The 19,012-nt window shown below is 47.0% G+C and overlaps 1 protein-coding gene across 1 annotated transcript in view; it reads right to left on the bottom strand.

Annotated features, from left to right (window-relative positions):
- Positions 1–2,422: 2,422 nt before the first annotated feature.
- ripk3 (receptor-interacting serine-threonine kinase 3) overlaps positions 2,423–19,012 on the bottom strand; it is a 74,476-nt gene continuing 57,886 nt past the window's right edge. The window contains exons 10-14 of the mRNA XM_084327236.1: positions 17,925–17,977; positions 7,810–7,861; positions 5,083–5,166; positions 4,629–4,810; positions 2,423–3,239 (exon numbers count right to left, since the gene is read on the bottom strand). Coding sequence (XP_084183362.1) covers positions 3,024–3,239; positions 4,629–4,810; positions 5,083–5,166; positions 7,810–7,861; positions 17,925–17,977 — 587 coding nt within the window. The 3' untranslated portion in view covers positions 2,423–3,023. The remainder of the gene's footprint in view (positions 3,240–4,628; positions 4,811–5,082; positions 5,167–7,809; positions 7,862–17,924; positions 17,978–19,012) is intronic.

The raw sequence follows: 19,012 nt of genomic DNA, 5'->3' as shown, positions 1-19,012 counted from the left end.
ACAGTTCGATAACATCAATCAATCAAATCATATCCTTTATTTAACCAGATAAGCATAATTGAGATTAAAATCTCTTTTCAAGAGCGATCTGGCCAAGCAAGGCAGCAGAGAGTTTCAACATAAAAAAGAACATCACAATAAAATACAGATAAAACATTCACAGCAAGCTCCAATTTCAGGCAAGTTATCAAACAGGCAAATGATCAAACACAGTTGCACTTCGTAGGATTTTAAAATGGCTTTGAATTCTCCGAGGGTGACCACTGACCAGTCCTGGTAAGTTTAGGTCCTCCTGTATCTTGTTCCAGGATGAAGGAGCAGCATATTTAAAAGCCCTTTTTCCCAATTCAGTTCTCATATGGGGAACTTCCAGTGTTAGAGCAGCTTGAGAACAAAGGGCATACTTATATTGCTTCGTGCACAGAAGCACACTTAGGTACGAGGGAACCAGTTTAAGCAGAGCTTTGTGCACAAGAGAGAGCCATCGAGAAAATTGCCTTATTTGTAGAGATGGGTAACTTGCAATGGTATATAGGGTGCAATGGTGCACTCGATTTCCACATCCTGTGACAAAGCGTAAGGCAGAATGGTACACAGTATCATTGTATCATTGTGTATGTAACATTGCAAATATCATTCATATAAAGTATAAAAGGTTTTGGACCTATCACCGATCCCTGGGGTACAAGTGGCCTTCCTAAATCGTGACACAGTGTCATAGATTTGCACACATTGCTGTCTGAAGTAGCTCTTCAGCCAAGAGTTAACTATACCTTGTATCCCATACTTTTCCAATTTTCTCACTAATATGCTGTGATCTATAGTATCAAACGCCTTCTGCAGGTCAATAGAAATACCAATAGAACACTCACCATTTCAACCATCTCCATTACTACATAGGTAGTAGTTATATTTTCCCTAAATCCATACTGGTGTTCACCCAATATTTTACATTTGATAATGAAAAGATCCAGTTGTTTCAAAAATAAGTTATATTTTGGAATTTTAGTAAGGACACTCGTCTATAATTGTCCATTTGATTCTTATCTCCATTGTTTAATATTGGAATTACCTTTGCCGATTTCACATTATTAGGAAAAACACCTCTTTGAAAAGACAGATTTCATATATAGGTCAAAGGTTTTACAATAGAATCTATTACTTCTTTAATAATTACCATATCAATGAAGTTTATATCAGTTGTTGTTTTGTCTTTGAATTTTCGTACAATACACGTTTAAATGCGTGAACACTCCAAACTCATCCTGCCTGATAGTAGTTCCTATCATTATTCCTGCAGTACGTCAGGTGAATGCAGCATTATCAGGACAGTTTAAAAAAATAAAACGATTCTATTTATTTTTGGGCTTTCTGTATTTTTCACCCATCCCAATTTAGTCATTATGCCAATTCCCTTCCTGGTCGTTGCGTGCATTGCGCCACTGTCTGGCCTGGGGAGTAAAAAACTGCTCTATCTCCACTATGGTATCGGTTAGGTTTACGGTAAGGGTTAGGATTACAAACTAAAGTTAGACTTTTTGCGCCATGGCAACAACACATGCCTAGGAACATTTTGCACCACTTCCGTCCATACCTAGCCATATACATTCTAGCCGTGACCCTTCAGGACGCGTTATTTTTTTCCGTAGACGCATTTCTGGCAAGCCGCTCTCTGATTGGCCAATGCCTGTTTCTACACTGGTTAAGCTTAGGCACTCTTTTGAAGTTGGTTAAGGTTAGAGTTTGTCTTAGAGCGTGACGGCAAGTTCTTTCGACGGTTAAGCTTAGGCACTCTTTCGAAGTTGGTTAAGGTTAGAGTTTGTCTTAGAGCATGGCGATAGAACGCCAGGTAGTTTGCAGGCTGTTCGACGCGGAAATGGGCAAAGACACAGCTCGTCACGTGATTGGGCAAACATGTCAGTGGCCAATCAGAGAGCGTCAGTCAGTGACAAATCAGAGAGCGTCTGCCAGAAATGCGGCTACGGAAAAAAATAACGCCTTCAGGACGCGTGAATACTTTTGGCAACCAACATGCCCTTCCGCGTTGCTCTGATTGGCCATCGATAATGCGCATGCACGCGTTACCGGCGTAGGGGGAAAACGAGCGTAGAGGGCTGGCCGATCGCTGGCCAATCAGAGCAACGCGAAAGGCATGTTGTGGTACCAGAAAAGTCATGTGAAACACTGCAGACCACTGATTGGTCAGAAGAGAGACGCGTCACTCGTTGGAGGCTCTCCACAAAAACAGAAAGCCGCCATCTTTAATGTCTCGCATAGGATTTCATTTGCAGCAGGAACAATTGCAATAAACAAAAAAGGATACAGTCACTGTTTATTCTGCCTCATTTATTGATGAAACAAAACCGACATCAACACAATTTGCCACCGAGCGGAGAGTTTAGTCTCACAAAAAGATCGCTGACTTGTTAAGCTTGTTGTTAGGTTAGGTGCTAATGTTGTGCTAGCGTTTTAGCATGGCTATCGTACATAGCGTGATCAATATAACTCGCTATTGATTGTTTGTACTAGTAACTAATGGTTAATGCTAGTAGAATAGACACAACGTGAGGTAATCACCATCCATTTTAAACCGGTCATTACCTAATGCTAACGTTAGCAGATAGACGCGAGACTGGTGCCGTTACAGCTTGTTAGCCTAATGCTAATGCTAACGTTAACGTTAGCAGATAGACACGAGAGCCTAGGTAACGTTAAAGCAATGAGAGGTAGCGTTAGCAGAATAGACACAATGAGAGTCTCATTAATGTTATTATTGATTGATTGATTGATTGATTGATTGAAAACTGTGTTTTACTCTGGCTTGCGCCTAGCTCGCGGACATAGCTATGCTGGAGCTCTCAGCTGTACACCAGCGGCCCCCGCCTCCCCACAGGGAGACAAGTACGAAATGCGCATGCACGCGTTACCGGCGTAGGGGGAAAACGAGCGTAGAGGGCTGGCCGATCGCTGACCAATCAGAGCAACGCGGAAGGGCATGTTGGTTGCCGAAAGTATTCACGCCTTCAGGATTTGTCCCTGTGACTTCCTGATTGTGGAGGTGGGAGCTTAACACTAGGTGGCGCTGTGGGGTGGCGTCTCCTCTCGTGGCTGTCGGTGGTGTGGATGTACATGTGGTTGTTGTCACCGATCTGCAGTCCCGTCACGTTACTCATGGTTATGGTAAACCCGGCAGGAGGGTGGGAGCGTTGGGGGAAGGCCTTTGGCGCCGAAAACTGATGCTAAAAAAAATAAAAACAGCATTAAAATAATAAATAACAATATCATTCAACCTATCTGAGGGTATTTGTGGGAAGGGAGAAAGGGACATGTTTCCTGATGGATTCAAATAGGGTCCTTTTTCCAGTGATATACTATTGTTAAAGTGTCCATCTTCAGTCAAACTTTTTTTTACCCTTAAACTACTACTCCTCTTTGATAGATTTGAATACGCTCATGTTACTGATTTACAGTTCAAGTTCAAGTTTTGTTTTATTTGTCACACATAAGGTACATGTACATTACAGTGAAATGATTGGTTCTGTATGACCCTCATGAAACTGTGCTTCATACAGTAAAAAAAAAAGTTAAAGAATAAAGACAAACACTATACAAAATATACAATATACAAAACTAAAGTACAAAGCCTTTTGGTACTAGCTAGTATGAATGATAGCCTCAACCTCTGGCACATACTGTACTATATTAGCTAGTATGAATAATAGCTTCAACCCCTGGCACATACTGTACTATATTAGCTAGTATGAATAATAGCTTCAACCCCTGGCACATATTATATTAGCTAGTATGAATAATAGCTTCAACCCCTGGCACATATATTAGCTAGTATGAATGATAGTTCAGATCTATCTATTTAAGATTATAAAAAATCTATATAAATCAGTATCTTCCTTTTGAATAAAATAGGCTTTTTTTTCCTGCATCACGATTGTTAAAGATAATTAGCCTAATCCATGTTAAAAGAATATTTCAGATAGTTTTTATAGTGTAACGTTTGACTACTTAAAAACATTGAACGTATATATATAAAGAGAGACAGAGGGAGGCCTGTAGAGCCGATGTATGGGAAACAATGTATTATAATAATACTAGTGCTGTCAGGCGATTAAAAAAAGTTATCTAATTAATTACAGGATCTAATTAATCGCATAACCATTTTAGGCCTGATATTTTATATTCTATAATCATATTTCATGTGTCATGTGTCCGGATGGCAGAATTCAGTACTGTATCTACAATTCCCTTTATTCATTTGCTTAGATTTTTCAGGTCTGGTAAATTTTAGCATGGTGTTATTCACAGTCAAAATTTTTTTTAATTGATATTCTCATTTGGCTCATTACAATTTTCTCAAGCCTAGTAACAGACACAGTATTTCTGACACTGGGAATACATTCCCTGAGATCCATAGATGTCCCTAGAATCAGATACCAAGAACATGCAAATGTTCTTGGTCAAATTAAAAAACATTAAAAAAATTGTTATAATTTTTTTTGTTAATACATTTTGAGTAAATTTTCATAATGCGATAATATGCTGTGTAATTAATTAATCTAATTAACGCAATAAACTAACAGCCCTAAATAATACATAACACTACAACTACTAACCTGGTACAGTCCAAACTGGTTTTGAGTGACATGGGGAGGCTGTTTCTTCTTTGTCTCAGATGAAGAAGACGGCATCATTGGCTTCCGCTCTGGTTTGGGGAAACTGGAGGGCACCTCCGTCTTATAACTGGCCGATGCTTGGACAGGATCTGTGTAGGTCCTTGGCCGAGGAGAGGGCTGACCTGTGAGGGGACAAGCACCACAACATACTACAACATCACCGTGGAGCCACAGTGGCGTAGTGGTAACACTGTCGCCTCACAGCAAGAAGGTCCAGTGTTCGATTCCCGCTTGGGGACCAGGTTTCCGTGATGCCAGGTACCCAGGTGGGTGATCTCCCAGGCCTTTCTGTGTGGAGTTTGCATGTTCTCCCCGTGCTCGCAAGGGTCCCCCCCCCCCTCCCCCCGATAAGAGAAACCCAATGGAAAAACATGCACAACAACAGATCACTAACGCTGTCGTGTCCGTGATGAAGACGGGCAGGAGCACTTGGATGGTCCCCGGGCGCGGCTCAGGCCCTCGTCTGCTCCCGGCGACCCTTGGGGGGAAGGACGACGGAATGGGTTAAGCGCAGAGTAGTATCGCATCGGCGATCCTAAAGAGACAATGCATGATGCGTGTGTGTTCCGGTGTGTGTGCTAAAAACTAACCGCTGTGTGCCACTAAAAACATTGAGTGTCGTTGCATGCAGAATAAAGACCTCTGCAACAGGTCCTGCATTATTAATTATTATATTAAGATGATGGAGGAGTCTATATGGGACATGGGAAATATCAAATTTTGTTTATTTAAACCAGTATGAATATTACTTGTACCAGTGTGTACACATCAAAATAAAACAAATACAGAACTGGGTATTCATCTACTAATCCTATGGATTAATTTATTATTAACACTTCACTGCACCAGATCCCCAGTGGTGCTTAGCTCATGGTCACCCAAAGGATGGCTGGTAAGACTTGGCTCCTGCTCTTTCCATGAATGCAGTGATTCTACCAGCGTGGATACCAGGATTGATGGTAAGTTGCTAAATGGTGAAAATGTGATTAAATAAAGATGTTGGTGACATGGTGGAGGCAGTAGCGGCTGCTGGTTCTCTCTCCACTAGGGGCGCTATACCAAAACATTTTGCAAACATGTACAGTACCACGCAACCGACTCATGGCAAGACGTGAGCGATTCGACTCACGCTCACGGCAATGAATCGGCTCTTATGAACGAGTCGCTCAGCTGTTACTACAACAACACACAACCAGTCAAATAAAGTATAGTCTAATTCACAACTTGAAACACAATATATAAATAGAAAAGTTAGAAACAAAACTTGCTCCGTCTCCAAACACACGCAGATCTCTCCCTCTCTCTCCTTCTCTCTCTCACACACAGCGCGACGTGGAATCGATTCGTTACACAATCAGACCTAGTATAATGTAGTATTATATACCAAGAATAACTTCAGTATGAGTACAGGGCTGTACACATATTTTGCATATTGTTAAACGAGCCAAGGCTAGCTATTAAACTATCGATATTAATCGAAAATCTGGGACCCTGATGTAAACAAGACAAACGTCTTTCTCTGGTCTGCATCCCCTTAACAATTGTGTGTATTGAGCCGTACTGTATTGTACCCATTCTGCAATCTGTTAATAAAGTTTTCATTCATTCATTCAAACATAGACGATATTGAACAAGCCATAATCCACGTATTTTCAATCCAAAAGAAAGAGAGAGAGAGAGAAGCGTTATCTGAGTGGCTGAGAGAGAGAGAGAGAGAGAGAGAGAGAGAGAGAGAGAGAGAGAGAGAGAGAGCATTTTAGTAACGTTATATTTTCAACAAGATTGCTGCTATTTAAACACTTCATGGAAACGGGGTAACGTTAACCTTATGTCGACTGTAGTATTGTATGACCTCGACATAACGTTTAAACGTTAACGTTACTCCGTTTCCATGCAGTAATTATAAAAGTGGCCAGTTAGCTAACGGAGCTAACAGCTAGCAGTAGCTAACGTTAGCTGAAAGCTGTAACGTTACAACGAATCAGCTGTTGATATTATGCGGCATCAGTAGACAACGTATCATGTATTAAACTAGAGTTAAGATCGCTAATCTACCTTGTTGTTGGCTTGTTGATAAAGTATATCCACTCCATGGCATTGTCCATCCAGCCTGTGTTGATGTCCATCCATTGTCCATGCATGTCCCTCCACACTGCATCCATAATATAGCTTGTTAATAGCCAACAAGTACTGTGAGTGAGTGCCTTTGTCCATGTCCGCCTCGAACAGCCTGCAAACTACCTGGTGTTCTATCGCCATGCTCTAAGACAAACTCTAACCTTAACCAACTTTGAAAGAGTGCCTAAGCCTAACCGTTGAAAGAACTTGCCATCACGCTCCAAGACAAATATCTGCATCACACAACACAACAACAGCATAAACTCATGTTGCAAACTGCGGTTACGGAAAGTACCGCGTCGGCCAATCAGAGAGCTTTTAGACGCTCGGCTGCTTGCTAGGTCGTTTCAAACCAGCGCCCGAGTTCCATCATAATACATCATATTCAACGCAAAGCGCGTGGCTGCGACGGATACAGCGATGAACCAGTGCACGGCGGGCACGCGCACTCCAGGCGCAATTGCGCCTAGCCCAGAGAGAAATACGGGGAGGAGAAATGCCTGTGGCTACGGTAATGAAAAGGTCTATATCAGACAGAATCGTCACTTCCTGTTCAGGAAAACTATTATTAATCTTTGTAAAATTAAGTTATATTGTGCATTGGAAACACAAACGTACTTAAAATGAGTAAATATTATTCATTTTAAACATGTTTATATTATTTATAGGGCTATAAAACAAAAAACAAAAAAGTATTTTTTTCTTCTTCTCTCATTTAACAGGTGGGTCGGCGCCCTAGCGCCCCCGGTGAGCCGCCACTGGGTGGAGGCTCAGCAGGTGAAGCCGCATAACACACATACTCTGCACTCAAGCCTGTAGCATTCAAGTTCGACACTGTTTTACAAACAATGTTACTTACCCTTAGCTGCCAGAGTTGTACCCTTCCTGCTGACTTGTTGTACAGAACTTGTATGGATAAAAGCGTCAGCTAAATGACTAAATGTAAATGTACATTAAAAAACAAGCAGTCTCTAAGCAACCGCCACTCTGACTTCCTTTTTACCTTTGATGCTTGGTTTGTCTTTTTGATTTGCGGTCAAACCACCAGCCATTTCCTGCAACAAAAAGGAAGTAAAGACATTTGAGTTTTTTTATGATGTATGTACCTCTATACTGTTAGTGACGCGGGAGCCCGTACTTTGAGCACATTATCGTCACGATACTGTCGCTTATTGTACAGTTATACCTGGCTTTGTCTGTTATACTTCTAACTTTACTATCAGAGGATTATGTCTGAAATACGTCTGGTTTTTTTCTCCTTTGAGTCACACAGGCTCAGTCCAGTTTTATAAACACATTGAGAGGAACTAGATTTATATTCCAGACTTGACTGGATAGTTAACACTCTACAGCCATTTACGTTGGTCTAGTCTGAAAGTGCCTGTTCACGCCACTTCTAGAATCAGAATAGTCACAGGCAGAAGACACTATCAGAATAACAAGCTCACGATTACCCGACTCAGATTTAGTTTCACCGCCGTGTTTTTCGTGTTGTTTACATGGAAGTGATTTAGTCATCGGCTCATTGAAATGCGTTCATAACGATCTACGAAAACAAAAATGGTGGCGAGGTGAATAAGGCGAATGCCCCCCCCCCCATTTCAGCACGGACACCAGCACTCGGTGAAAGTAGAATTCACGTGATGTCAATACCATTGTGCAGCTCAGTTTTGACTCGTGAATTTTAACACATTTTATCATTAACCTTTCACTACCACACTACAGAATGTTGGCCCTTTCACTACCACACTACAGAAGGTTAACCTTTCACTACCATAATAGAGAAGGTTAACCCTTTCACTACCACACTAGAGAAGGTTAACCTTTCACTACCACATGACATAAGGTTAACGAAAGGTTATCCTATAACCTAGTTATGAATACTGGCTGAGCGTCTCGCTCTTCGCCATATTGAGATATATCTTTATCTCCAGCACCTACTGTGCTTCATTAACAAAACAATGCACCCATGCACTTGACCAGGCCCCACCCCAGTGTCCTCCTATAAGACACCGAACATGGTCACACTCCCCCTTCCTCTGGAAAAAGATTACATCATAGAAAACCCAAACAAGGGACCTCAGGGCGCTAGGAGCGAGACGCTCAGCCAGTATTCATATAACTAGGTTATAGGATAACCTTTCGTTATATAGCATTACTGGCATCGCGTCTCGCTCTTCGCCATAATGAGATATGGGGCAGAGCAGACGCGTGGCCCGACAAATGTACCCCCTGAGGACCCGCAAGCCCTACCACCAGGGGGGAGGGGAGTCCCGTCCACCCGCCCTTCCTAGTGAAGAGGGAGCGGCAGTCAACTCCACCAAAGTGCGAAAAAAGAGGGAACCAGAGACCCCTAAAAACGCACAGCACAGGCGGGACCACGTGTCACACATCACCCCGTGGCACACACCCACAAACCCCTGCTAACCCACCGACAGGCAGGACGCAGGGGAGGTCCCAGACCTCAGAACCAATTTGGAGACAGAACCCCCAGTCATGTCCATGAGGTAAAACCTAACGAAGGGACCCGGGGAGGACCAGGAGGCCGCAGCACAGATGTCCTCCACCGAGGCCCCCCCTACAAGGCGGCAGAGGCCGCCACACCACGAGTGGAGTGCGCCCTGACACCCCTAGGGGGGGCCAGCCCAGCCAATGTGTAGCAAAGGGCAATGCCCTCGCACAACCAATGTGACAGGCGCTGCTTGGACAGTGCCTTACCAGCGCGAGGGCCACCGTAACAAACAAAGAGCTGATCGGTAGCCCTGAGGTCCAGAGTCCAACTGAGGTAAACCCCCAAAGTCCGGACGGGACATGACAGGTGAAGGCTTGCCTCTAACTCACCAGCGTGAGGAGGCGGATGAAACGCCTGAATCACAATATCCCTGGAGCGAAAAGAGCTCCGGATATTCTTTGGCACGAAGACTGGATTAGGCCTCAGAGTCGCACCGCTATTGGCACGAATAGACAAGCACTCAGGCCGCACCGAGAGAGCACACAGCTCACCCACGCGCTTAGCCGAGGTGATGGCCAGTAGGAACGCAGTCTTGAAGACAGCTGCTCCAACGACGCCTGCACAAGAGGCTCAAACGGGGCCTCAGACAACCGGCCGAGGACCAGTTGGAGGTCCCACTCGGAGACAGAGAACGTTCCACAGGCTTGAGACGCCGAGCGCCAAGCAGGAACGTCCCACGAGGGTGGCTGAACAACGTTTCCGCCCCCACACTCGACCATATGCCACTCCCCAGCGTAAGCCGCGGTAGAGGACAGAGCGTGCGCGTACCGGATAGCGTCAACCACAGAATAGTCAAGACGCATCCCCACCAGATTCACACTGTCAGCAGCCAAGCCCAGAGGCTGCCCCAGAACAGGAAGGCAGAACAGAGTTCTGCGTGCCTGAGAGAGGGCCTGCGGTGACCATGGAACAGGCCACGGCGGGGCCACACAGAGCTGAATCAGGGCCGGGGACCACACAGCTGAGCCCCGGCCCGGCACGACCAGGACCAAGTCCCGCGCTCCCGACGTACCCGCCCCAACAGCTGAGCTATCAGGTGTAACGGGGGGAAAAGCGTACAGAATCCCGGACGGCCACGGAATCGGTCACAGACCTGCCCGACTATGTCTGGACGTAATCCCCACTCGTCAGGGTGAGGACTGCCCCGCAACATCACACCTGCACCCACATTCACCCTGCCGGGGATGTGGAGAGCCCTCAGGCTGCGCAGATGGAGAAACGCCCATAGCCAGAGCTCGACCGATGCCCGGTGCAGATGGGGTAGCGTACTCCTCCCTGTCTGTCGATATACGACACTGACGTCGTGTTGACCGTCCTGATCAAAACATGCTTGCCCACCACAAGGTGGCCGAGCCGTTTGAGGACCAGAAGGACTGCCTTCAATTCCAACACATTGAATGTAGTGCAGACCAGGCAGCATGGTCTTGCCAGCTGCCCCCTACTGTGTTGGCCCGACACGTCCCCCCCCACATGAGGGAGGCGTCGGTGAAGACCGTGACGTGTGACAGCTTGCTTCCCATGGGGACCCCGCTGGTAAGGGCCCCAGGCCCTCCCCAGAGAGCGAGGTCCCCCAGTACTGACATGGGAACCTTCAGTCGCTTCCACTTGCCTCTCACCGGGTCCATTTCCATACTGGAAAACCACCTCTGTATCCTCGTCATGAAGAGGAGGCCAAGAGGGACCACAGAGTGAGCAGATGCCATCATACCGAGCAGGCGCATCACGGACAGCGCCGTAACCATCCTAGGACGGAACCTCCCGAGCGTGCCGAGAACACCCACTCGCCGCCGCTCTGAGAGGGATGCCCATATAGACGTTGAGCTTAGAATAAGCCCAAGTATTCCACCCGTTGACTGGGAAGAGGAGTACTCTACTTCCAGTCTACAGCAAAACCCAGGCTGGTGAGGAATTCCACCACCTGCCTGGTATGAGACCTGACGATCTACCCTGACCGGCCAAGGACCAGAACGTCATCCAGGGCAGAATACACTTCGTAACCCCCGACGACGCAGAGGCCCCAGTGCGGTCTCCACGCACTTGGTGACGATGCGGGGAGCCAGAGAATAGCCGAACTGCAGACTCTGGTACTCATACGCTAAACCCTGCAAAGGAAGCGTAGGTAAGCCCTAGGATGGAAGATCGGGATGCGAATACGCATCCTACAGGTCTATGGAGGAGAACCAGCCCCCCACCTGACAGCGTTCAACAGGTGGGAGTTTTCTCGGGCACCACAGAATACCGGGAGGAAACGCCACGCATTGCGTCCTCCTTTGGGACCACGACGATGGCTTGCTTCGCCCACAGAGATTGGATCTCATTGGCCAGAGCTGTCACTGCTGGTGACCCTGACAATAGGGTCTGTACCAAACCTGAAAACGGGTGGGGTTGTGTAAACACAAGTCCCCGCCTCAGCGTTCTCTCCATCCACCTCGACATATGGCACTGCTGTAGCCATATGTGATGATAATCCCAAGCGCACCTGCCGCCACCCGCCACCCGCCACCGCAGCCCGACACTACCAACGAGGCAATCGCACCCAAGGGGGGACCCCGACAGAAAGGGCCGGTTTGATACGGGGGAAGCTAACATCACACTGGATGACAAAAGCTCCCCCACTGAACACCTCGCCAGCATGGATTGCTGAGGAACTGTTCTACAGCTGGACATGCAAGGTGTGAGGCCCCCACACTGCCCGATAGGTTGGGTTCCTACACACCGTAGCCCTGCAGTGATATTACTACCACCCAAATCACACGCGCCTGCCAGACCACTGCCGGTCTTCCGGGAGTGGGAGGCACTAACGTGATTCCCGGCCTGGCGAAGGCTGTTTGCCTCAAGAGGTCTTGAGCCCCCCTGCTGACAACCTTTGTAGTTGACAGACGTAACACCAGGCTCACCAAACACAGACGCAGAACGTGTGGCGTGGGAGCCGCTTGACAGCACAACATTCTCACGGACAGACCCAGTTTCAGCCATCAACTGGGTGTCAGCCCCTGTCCCCATGAGAAGCGAAACGTGGGGCTGCCTGCGCTTCATTGAAGGCACGCGACCCGCAACCAAAGGAAACAAATCAGAGCCCTTATCCCGCTGATGTTGGGGGGGGGGGGTGACCGGAGAGCGAGCTGGACACAGCTAGACGGCAACGGTTTTTTAGGGCGTGCTCATCTAATGTAGCCGATCCCTCGGCCGCCAAGGCTGTCGGCCTTGCGGTCACCTGTTTTCGTTGTGCCCAGGGTACCTCAGGCGGGGGAAACATGGCCGCTGGTTGAGGGCCTCGCCACAGCCGTTGACGAGGCCGTGTTCTCACCTCTGGCTGCATGGTGTGAGGCGGTGTGGGGCCTAGGTCAAATACCGCCCGCGCTCCTACGGAAAGACCAAAGTCCCTCTGCGGAGAGGGGAGCCCTGAGGAGGGAAAAAACTTCTCACCCCCTCAAGGGGAGACTGATCCAACCAAGATGTCTGTAAACAAGCGTTGACAGCATCCTAGCCCTCCCTGCGGTTATAGCTTGCGGCTAGGTCAAAGCTAATAACGTCAAAACCTTGCGCGATGTTTCGACGTCGGCTGGCCTTCAAGGCCCCGCCACCCGACATCATGTTTGACAGAAAAAACAGCAATTCGAACAATGTTAGTAATCGCTGCTAATTCTATACCGTGGCGGTATAGGCTTAACAGCCCACCAGCCACCTGCCGGGCCGATTCACCTCATGGCGTCGGCCGGGCGGGACACCGTTCCAACATGTCAGAGGCAAAGGACTGATGCCACCTGCTTCACAAGCACGGAGCACCAGTGGTGCTCCGCAAAAGTGGCTCCTTGTCTACTGGCGTGGTGCCCCTGGCCTTTAAATCAGCCGTCATTAAACCACTACTTAAAAAACCGAACCTCGACCCTCTAATCTTGAAAAATTACAGACCTATCTCCAATCTTCCATTCCTATCCAAAGTGTTAGAACGGATCGTCGCAACGCAACTTACTGACCATTTATCAAACAATAATCTTAATGAATCATTTCAATCTGGCTTTAGAGCCTTACACTCCACCAAAACTGCGGTTACCAAAGTCACAAATAACTTACTGCTCTCTCTTGACTCAAACCTCACTTCTGTGCTCTTATTGCTTGATCTCAGTGCAGCCTTTGACACTATCGATCACTCGATTCTTCTAGGTCGGCTTGAGAATCATGTTGGCATTCGGGGTCTCGCACTAGCTTGGTTTAAATCCTATTTAACTGATAGAACACACTGCGTGGTCTATAATGATTTAACATCTGAGACCCTCCCAGTGCAATGTGGTGTCCCACAAGGCTCTGTCCTGGGCCCTTTGCTATTTTCGATTTACATGCTACCCCTCGGCGATATCATACGCAAATTTGGCATAAACTTAAATTTTTACGCTGATGACACCCAATTATATATACCTATTAAGCCAAATGATTCCTCCCAACTACAAAACCTTGAGGCCTGCTTGCTTGCCGTCAAAAAATGGATGTCGCAAAACTTTCTACTCCTTAATGCAGATAAAACTGAGATGTTAATTGTTGGCCCCCCAAACCACAGAGGCCTGTTTCAGGACATCTCCCTCAACTTTGATACCTGTCATGTATCCCAGAGCTCCACCATAAAAAACCTCTGAGTCATTTTTGATTCCTCCCTCTCATTTAATGCACATATAAAAAATGTCACCAAAATTGCATTCTTCCATCTTCGTAATATCGCAAAAATACGCCCCATTTTAACTCTGGCTGATGCTGAAACCCTGATTCATGCTTTTGTCTCATCACGTCTGGACTACTGTAATGCACTTTTTTCAGGCCTACCTAATTCAAGCATCAAAAATCTTCAACTCGTGCAAAATGCGGCTGCACGGATACTAACTAGAACTAGAAAATTTGATCACATCACACCAGTTTTGTCCGCCCTACACTGGCTTCCTATCCAAGCCCGTTCTGACTTTAAAGTGCTACTCCTCACCTACAAAATTTTAAATGGGCTTGCACCGCTCTATCTATCCGATCTCATCTCCCGATACTCGCCCGCTCGTGCTCTGCGCTCACAAAATGCGGGGCTTCTATCGACCCCTAGGGTTAAAAAGAAATCCGCCGGCCACAGAGCCTTTGTCTTCCGCGCTCCCTACCTGTGGAACAAATTACCTGCCGTCATCAGGGGCGCCTGCTCTGTCGAAGCTTTTAAATCCCTGCTTAAGACTCATCTTTTCTCTCTCTCCTTCAACCTACCCTGATCTCACCTGGTCGGGGACTGACCTTTAGATTAATCTGTCTAGTTTAGTTAGGGTACAGGGTACTACATGGTACCACAGAGTACTCCATGGTACTACATGGCACTACAGGGTACTACATGGCTCTACATGGTACTACATGGCACTACATGGCACTACATGGCACTACATGGTACTACATGGTACTACAGGGCACTACAGGGTACTACATGGCACTACAGGGTACTACAGGGTACTACAGGGCACTACAGGGTACTACAGGGTACTACATGGCACTACAGGGACTACATGGTACTACATGGCACTACAGGGTACTACATGTCTGCTCTTTTGCAGCACCACAAACATGGGAACTCTCTAACTCTTCCCCCCCCCCTTTCCCCCCCCCCCCCCCCCCTGCCCTCCCCCTATCTCTCTGAGTGCCCGTCTCCTGGCGCTGACTAAGGTGATGGATGCCTCGGGGTCTTGGCCAAGATTGTAGTGACTGCTCTACATGCACCTCCGAGGCCTTGGATCAGTTATTCACCGTCGTCTGTCCGTGGTCCTGTCAACTGATTAACAGTATTAACAGACTGTTAACAGATTAACAGTCAACGCGGTTTCATTGCTGGGTTAAGTACTTCTATTCTATTCACATAATACGCTTACTTCATATATCTACTCCATTCACATTATATGCTTACCACTTGTATCTATTGCTATGTCCGCCCACTACAATCTCATGAGCTGTCTAACGCCTGTCCCGTCTCCCTGTCCCCCTATGACTTGCTGTCCTGGAGTGCTGACCGGAGTGTCGGACGTCCCGTGATGAAGGCCGGGAGGTTGCGACCCCCTCTGCGTGCCCCCCTGTCTCCGGAGGTCTCGTAGTGGTGACCGGAGTGCCGGATGTCCCGCGATGATGTCCGGGAGTTCGAAACCCTCTGCGCCGCCCCCTATCTCCCTGTCTCCGGCTGTCCCTGAGCAATGACCGGAGTGTTGAATGTCCCGTGACTAAGACGGGGAGGACGTGACCCTCTTTGCGCCGCCCCTGTGCCTCAAATAGATCCGCTATCAGCTCTATCTTTAATCTTTCAAAATGTTCAGTTGCTATCGCTATTAGCTCTATCTTTAATCTTTCAAAATGTTCAGTTGCTATTGCATGCACTCATCTGTGTTTCACTACACACATGAGTGCATGCTTACCAACTGTCCGTCTGCAACACTACTATCACCAACATCTAAGAAGGGAGATCCCCCCTTGAATGGCCCTTCTAAGGTTTCTCTCCTCCACACTGCCTGTGGAGCTTTTTTCCCTATTGTTAGGTTTTAGTGAGTTTTTCCTTACCTTCGCGTGGGGTATGTCTGGGAGTGCTTGCATTCTTTCATTTATTTGCATTCATCTAAAAATGTTTGGACCTTATGGTGTTCTTGTTCTGTTCTTGACTTTTTTTTTATGTTTTCTTCTTGACTTGTTTAAAGAAGACCTGTACGGCCCATGGGGACATTAACGTGTGTTGTCGGGCCTTATAAATAAATTTGATTTGATTTAATTTGATTTGCAACAAAAAACTACTACTAGTGAAGCACTGCCTCACTAGTAGGAATGCAGCAACCTCCACTGTGGTGTGCACCCATGAAGGGGTAAATGAATAAATGAACGAAAACTCCACCAACACACTGAAGAATGGGCTAGCCCATACACACAATGTTAAGGGGATGCAGACCAGAGAAACACCAGTCCTGCACACAATTCATAGATTCACAAAAAGCACACCAGCCCTAGGCCTCAGCCCATCCACCCATGAAATGGTAAACAAGCCCCCGTCAAAACTCCCAACAGTAGACACCGATTGACCGTCAGCATGAATGGTTAAGAGGAGGGAAGACCTTTCTAAAAAGACAGCCCTTGGTGGGGAACAAGAAACGGAGACCCAGCATTGTAGCATAGCATTAGCCGCGCGCACTAGGATAGCTGGGAAAAACACCCATAACAGAGTCATGACGACCATGTTTTCCCAAATATCCTGCCCCTCGCGCCAATACACAACTCGGCTGGTGCCTGGTGGCGCAGGCCCTACCTGTGCGCGACCTAGCCAACAGCTACCCGCCGCGCGACGTCCCTCGATCCGCTGTCAGAAGACGAGGAAACCCCAGGACAGGCCCGATGCGCTGTTAGAATGTGCCGAGAAGATTCCAGGGGCTGGCAAATCTCCGGCGAAAACCCAACATTGTTCAATTTCCTTCTGCACTTCATAACTACTAGTTCATGGCGTGCACTGCAGCGTCCATGATGAAAACAAAAAAGAGGAAGGGGGAGTGTGATCACGTCCGGTGTCTTATAGGAGGACACTGGGGCGGGGCCTGGTCAAGTGCATGGGTGCATTGTTTTGTTAATGAAGCACAGTAGGTGCTGGAGATAAAGATATATCTCAATAGGGCGAAGAGCGAGACGCAATGCCAGTAATGCTATATAACTCTTTCACTACCACACTACAGAAGATTAACCTTTCACTACCACACTACAGAAGGTTAACCTTTCACTACCACACTACAGAAGGTTAACCTTTCACTACCACACTACAGAAGGTTAACCTTTCACTACCACACTACAGAAGGTTAACCCTTTCACTACCACATTACAGAAGGTTAACCATTTCACTACCACACTAGAGAAGGTTAACCTTTCGCTACCACATGACAGAAGGTTAACCCTTTCACTACCACACTACAAAATGTTAACCTTTCACTACCACATGACAGACGGTTAACCCTTTCACTACCACACTACAGAAGGTTAACCTTTCCCTACCACACTACAGAAGGTTAACCTTTCACTACCACATGACAGATGGTTAACCCTTTCACTACCACACTCATCATCATCATCATCAGGTGGCTTCTTTGTTCCGAAGGTTGCCTATCACTCTCCAACCCATTCTGTCATCACTTCTTCTCTCCAACTCCGTGACTCTGCCTCTCACTCTGCTCCAATCACAGACGTCGTCTACCCAGCCTCTTCTTGATCTTCCACTTCCTCTCTTTCCATCCACCTTCCCCATCACCTTCTTGAACATCTCCCCGCTGGATCCTCTCAGCACGTGCCTGCACAACTCCATATTTCTCTTTTTCAACCTCTCCAGCAGCTGTCCTCCTTGCATACCCGCTCTTCTCAGTACCTCCTCATTCTTGATCTTATCCTTCCATGTTATCTTCAGCATCTTCCTCAGCGTCCACATTTTAAAACCCTTTCACTACCACACTGCAGAAGGTTAACCCTTTCACTACCACACCATCTATAGTGTGGTAGTGAAAGGGTTAAGAGTGCTGGTGTCAGTGCTGAAGTGGCTATCGAGTGTTAACTGTCCCGTCAAGGAATATTTCTGTCGTTACTACCTGAACTGGTGGAGGACCGGTCAACATGTTATTAGATACTCTCACAGGTTGGTCTTTGTCAGGGAGAGAGAGAGAGAGAGAGAGAGAGAGAGAGAGAGAGAGAGAGAGAGAGAGAGAGAGAGAGAGAGAGAGAGAGAGAGAGAGAGAGAGAGAGAGAGAGAGAGAGAGGGGGGAGCGAGAAAACATTTTAATCAAAACATTGTTATGTAATACATTGGGTTAAGTAGTATGTACACAAATAAAGTACCAAAGACATGCATTTTCGCTGGAACTTTGCTAACAAAACCATTTCCGGATAAATGCTGCCTTCAAATGGGGTTGTGTTTACCGTGTTCACGAGAAGAGTCCATATGAATGACCCACTGTTGTGGTATTCACAACATTCTACTCTAAATGGAAGTTTTGCCACATTTTTGCGAAAATTTGTGTGTTTGGGAAGTCAGGGGCATTAACTTCCATCCAATTGTCGCAGTGAAAGGGTTAACCCTTTGGTAGTGTGGTAGTGAAAGGGTTAAGGCAACACAGGATGAGCAATATGATATACAAATGATAAAGGTCTGGGGTGAAGTGCTCCTTTAAGAACCATTACGGCGGCTGTACTATCATAGTTATATTACCGTATAGCTTACGCTCTGCTCTCTTGGAACTATCCCTTTATCCAATCTAATAATGAATAATTTTTCTCCACATGCACACACCCATCCGCCTGGCCACACCCACATCCGCTCCTCTACATAAGCGGGGTAGTGGCCACACCAACAGTTTCTCTATTTTCACCACCGTAAAGTGCCTGTATACACCACTTTAAGTGTAGTGCCGAAATAGTTGTTGGAAAGGAGCTACGTTGACATTGTATCTTTGTTCTTTTCTCTCTCGCAAAATTTACGAAAAAAACTACGAGATAATGTCTTCACCATCGGAGGTTCTAGACACTCACAACGTTACCCTCCACCAGCGCTTCACTATCGCAGCGTCCTCCGTGCGCCGTGGGGCGTCTCTGGCTCCGCGGCCGTGGCAGCCAGGTGCGCCTGGGCGGCACCCGGTGGTGAGTTTGCCTCGCAGAGGGGCTGTTGAGCCTCCATCTCCTG

This window comes from Notolepis coatsorum, assembly GCF_963971535.1.
Source record: "Notolepis coatsorum genome assembly, chromosome: 13".
NCBI lineage: Eukaryota > Metazoa > Chordata > Actinopteri > Aulopiformes > Paralepididae > Notolepis > Notolepis coatsorum.
Note: the sequence above shows the minus strand (reverse complement) of the source record. Positions and strands in the feature narration are given on the sequence as shown.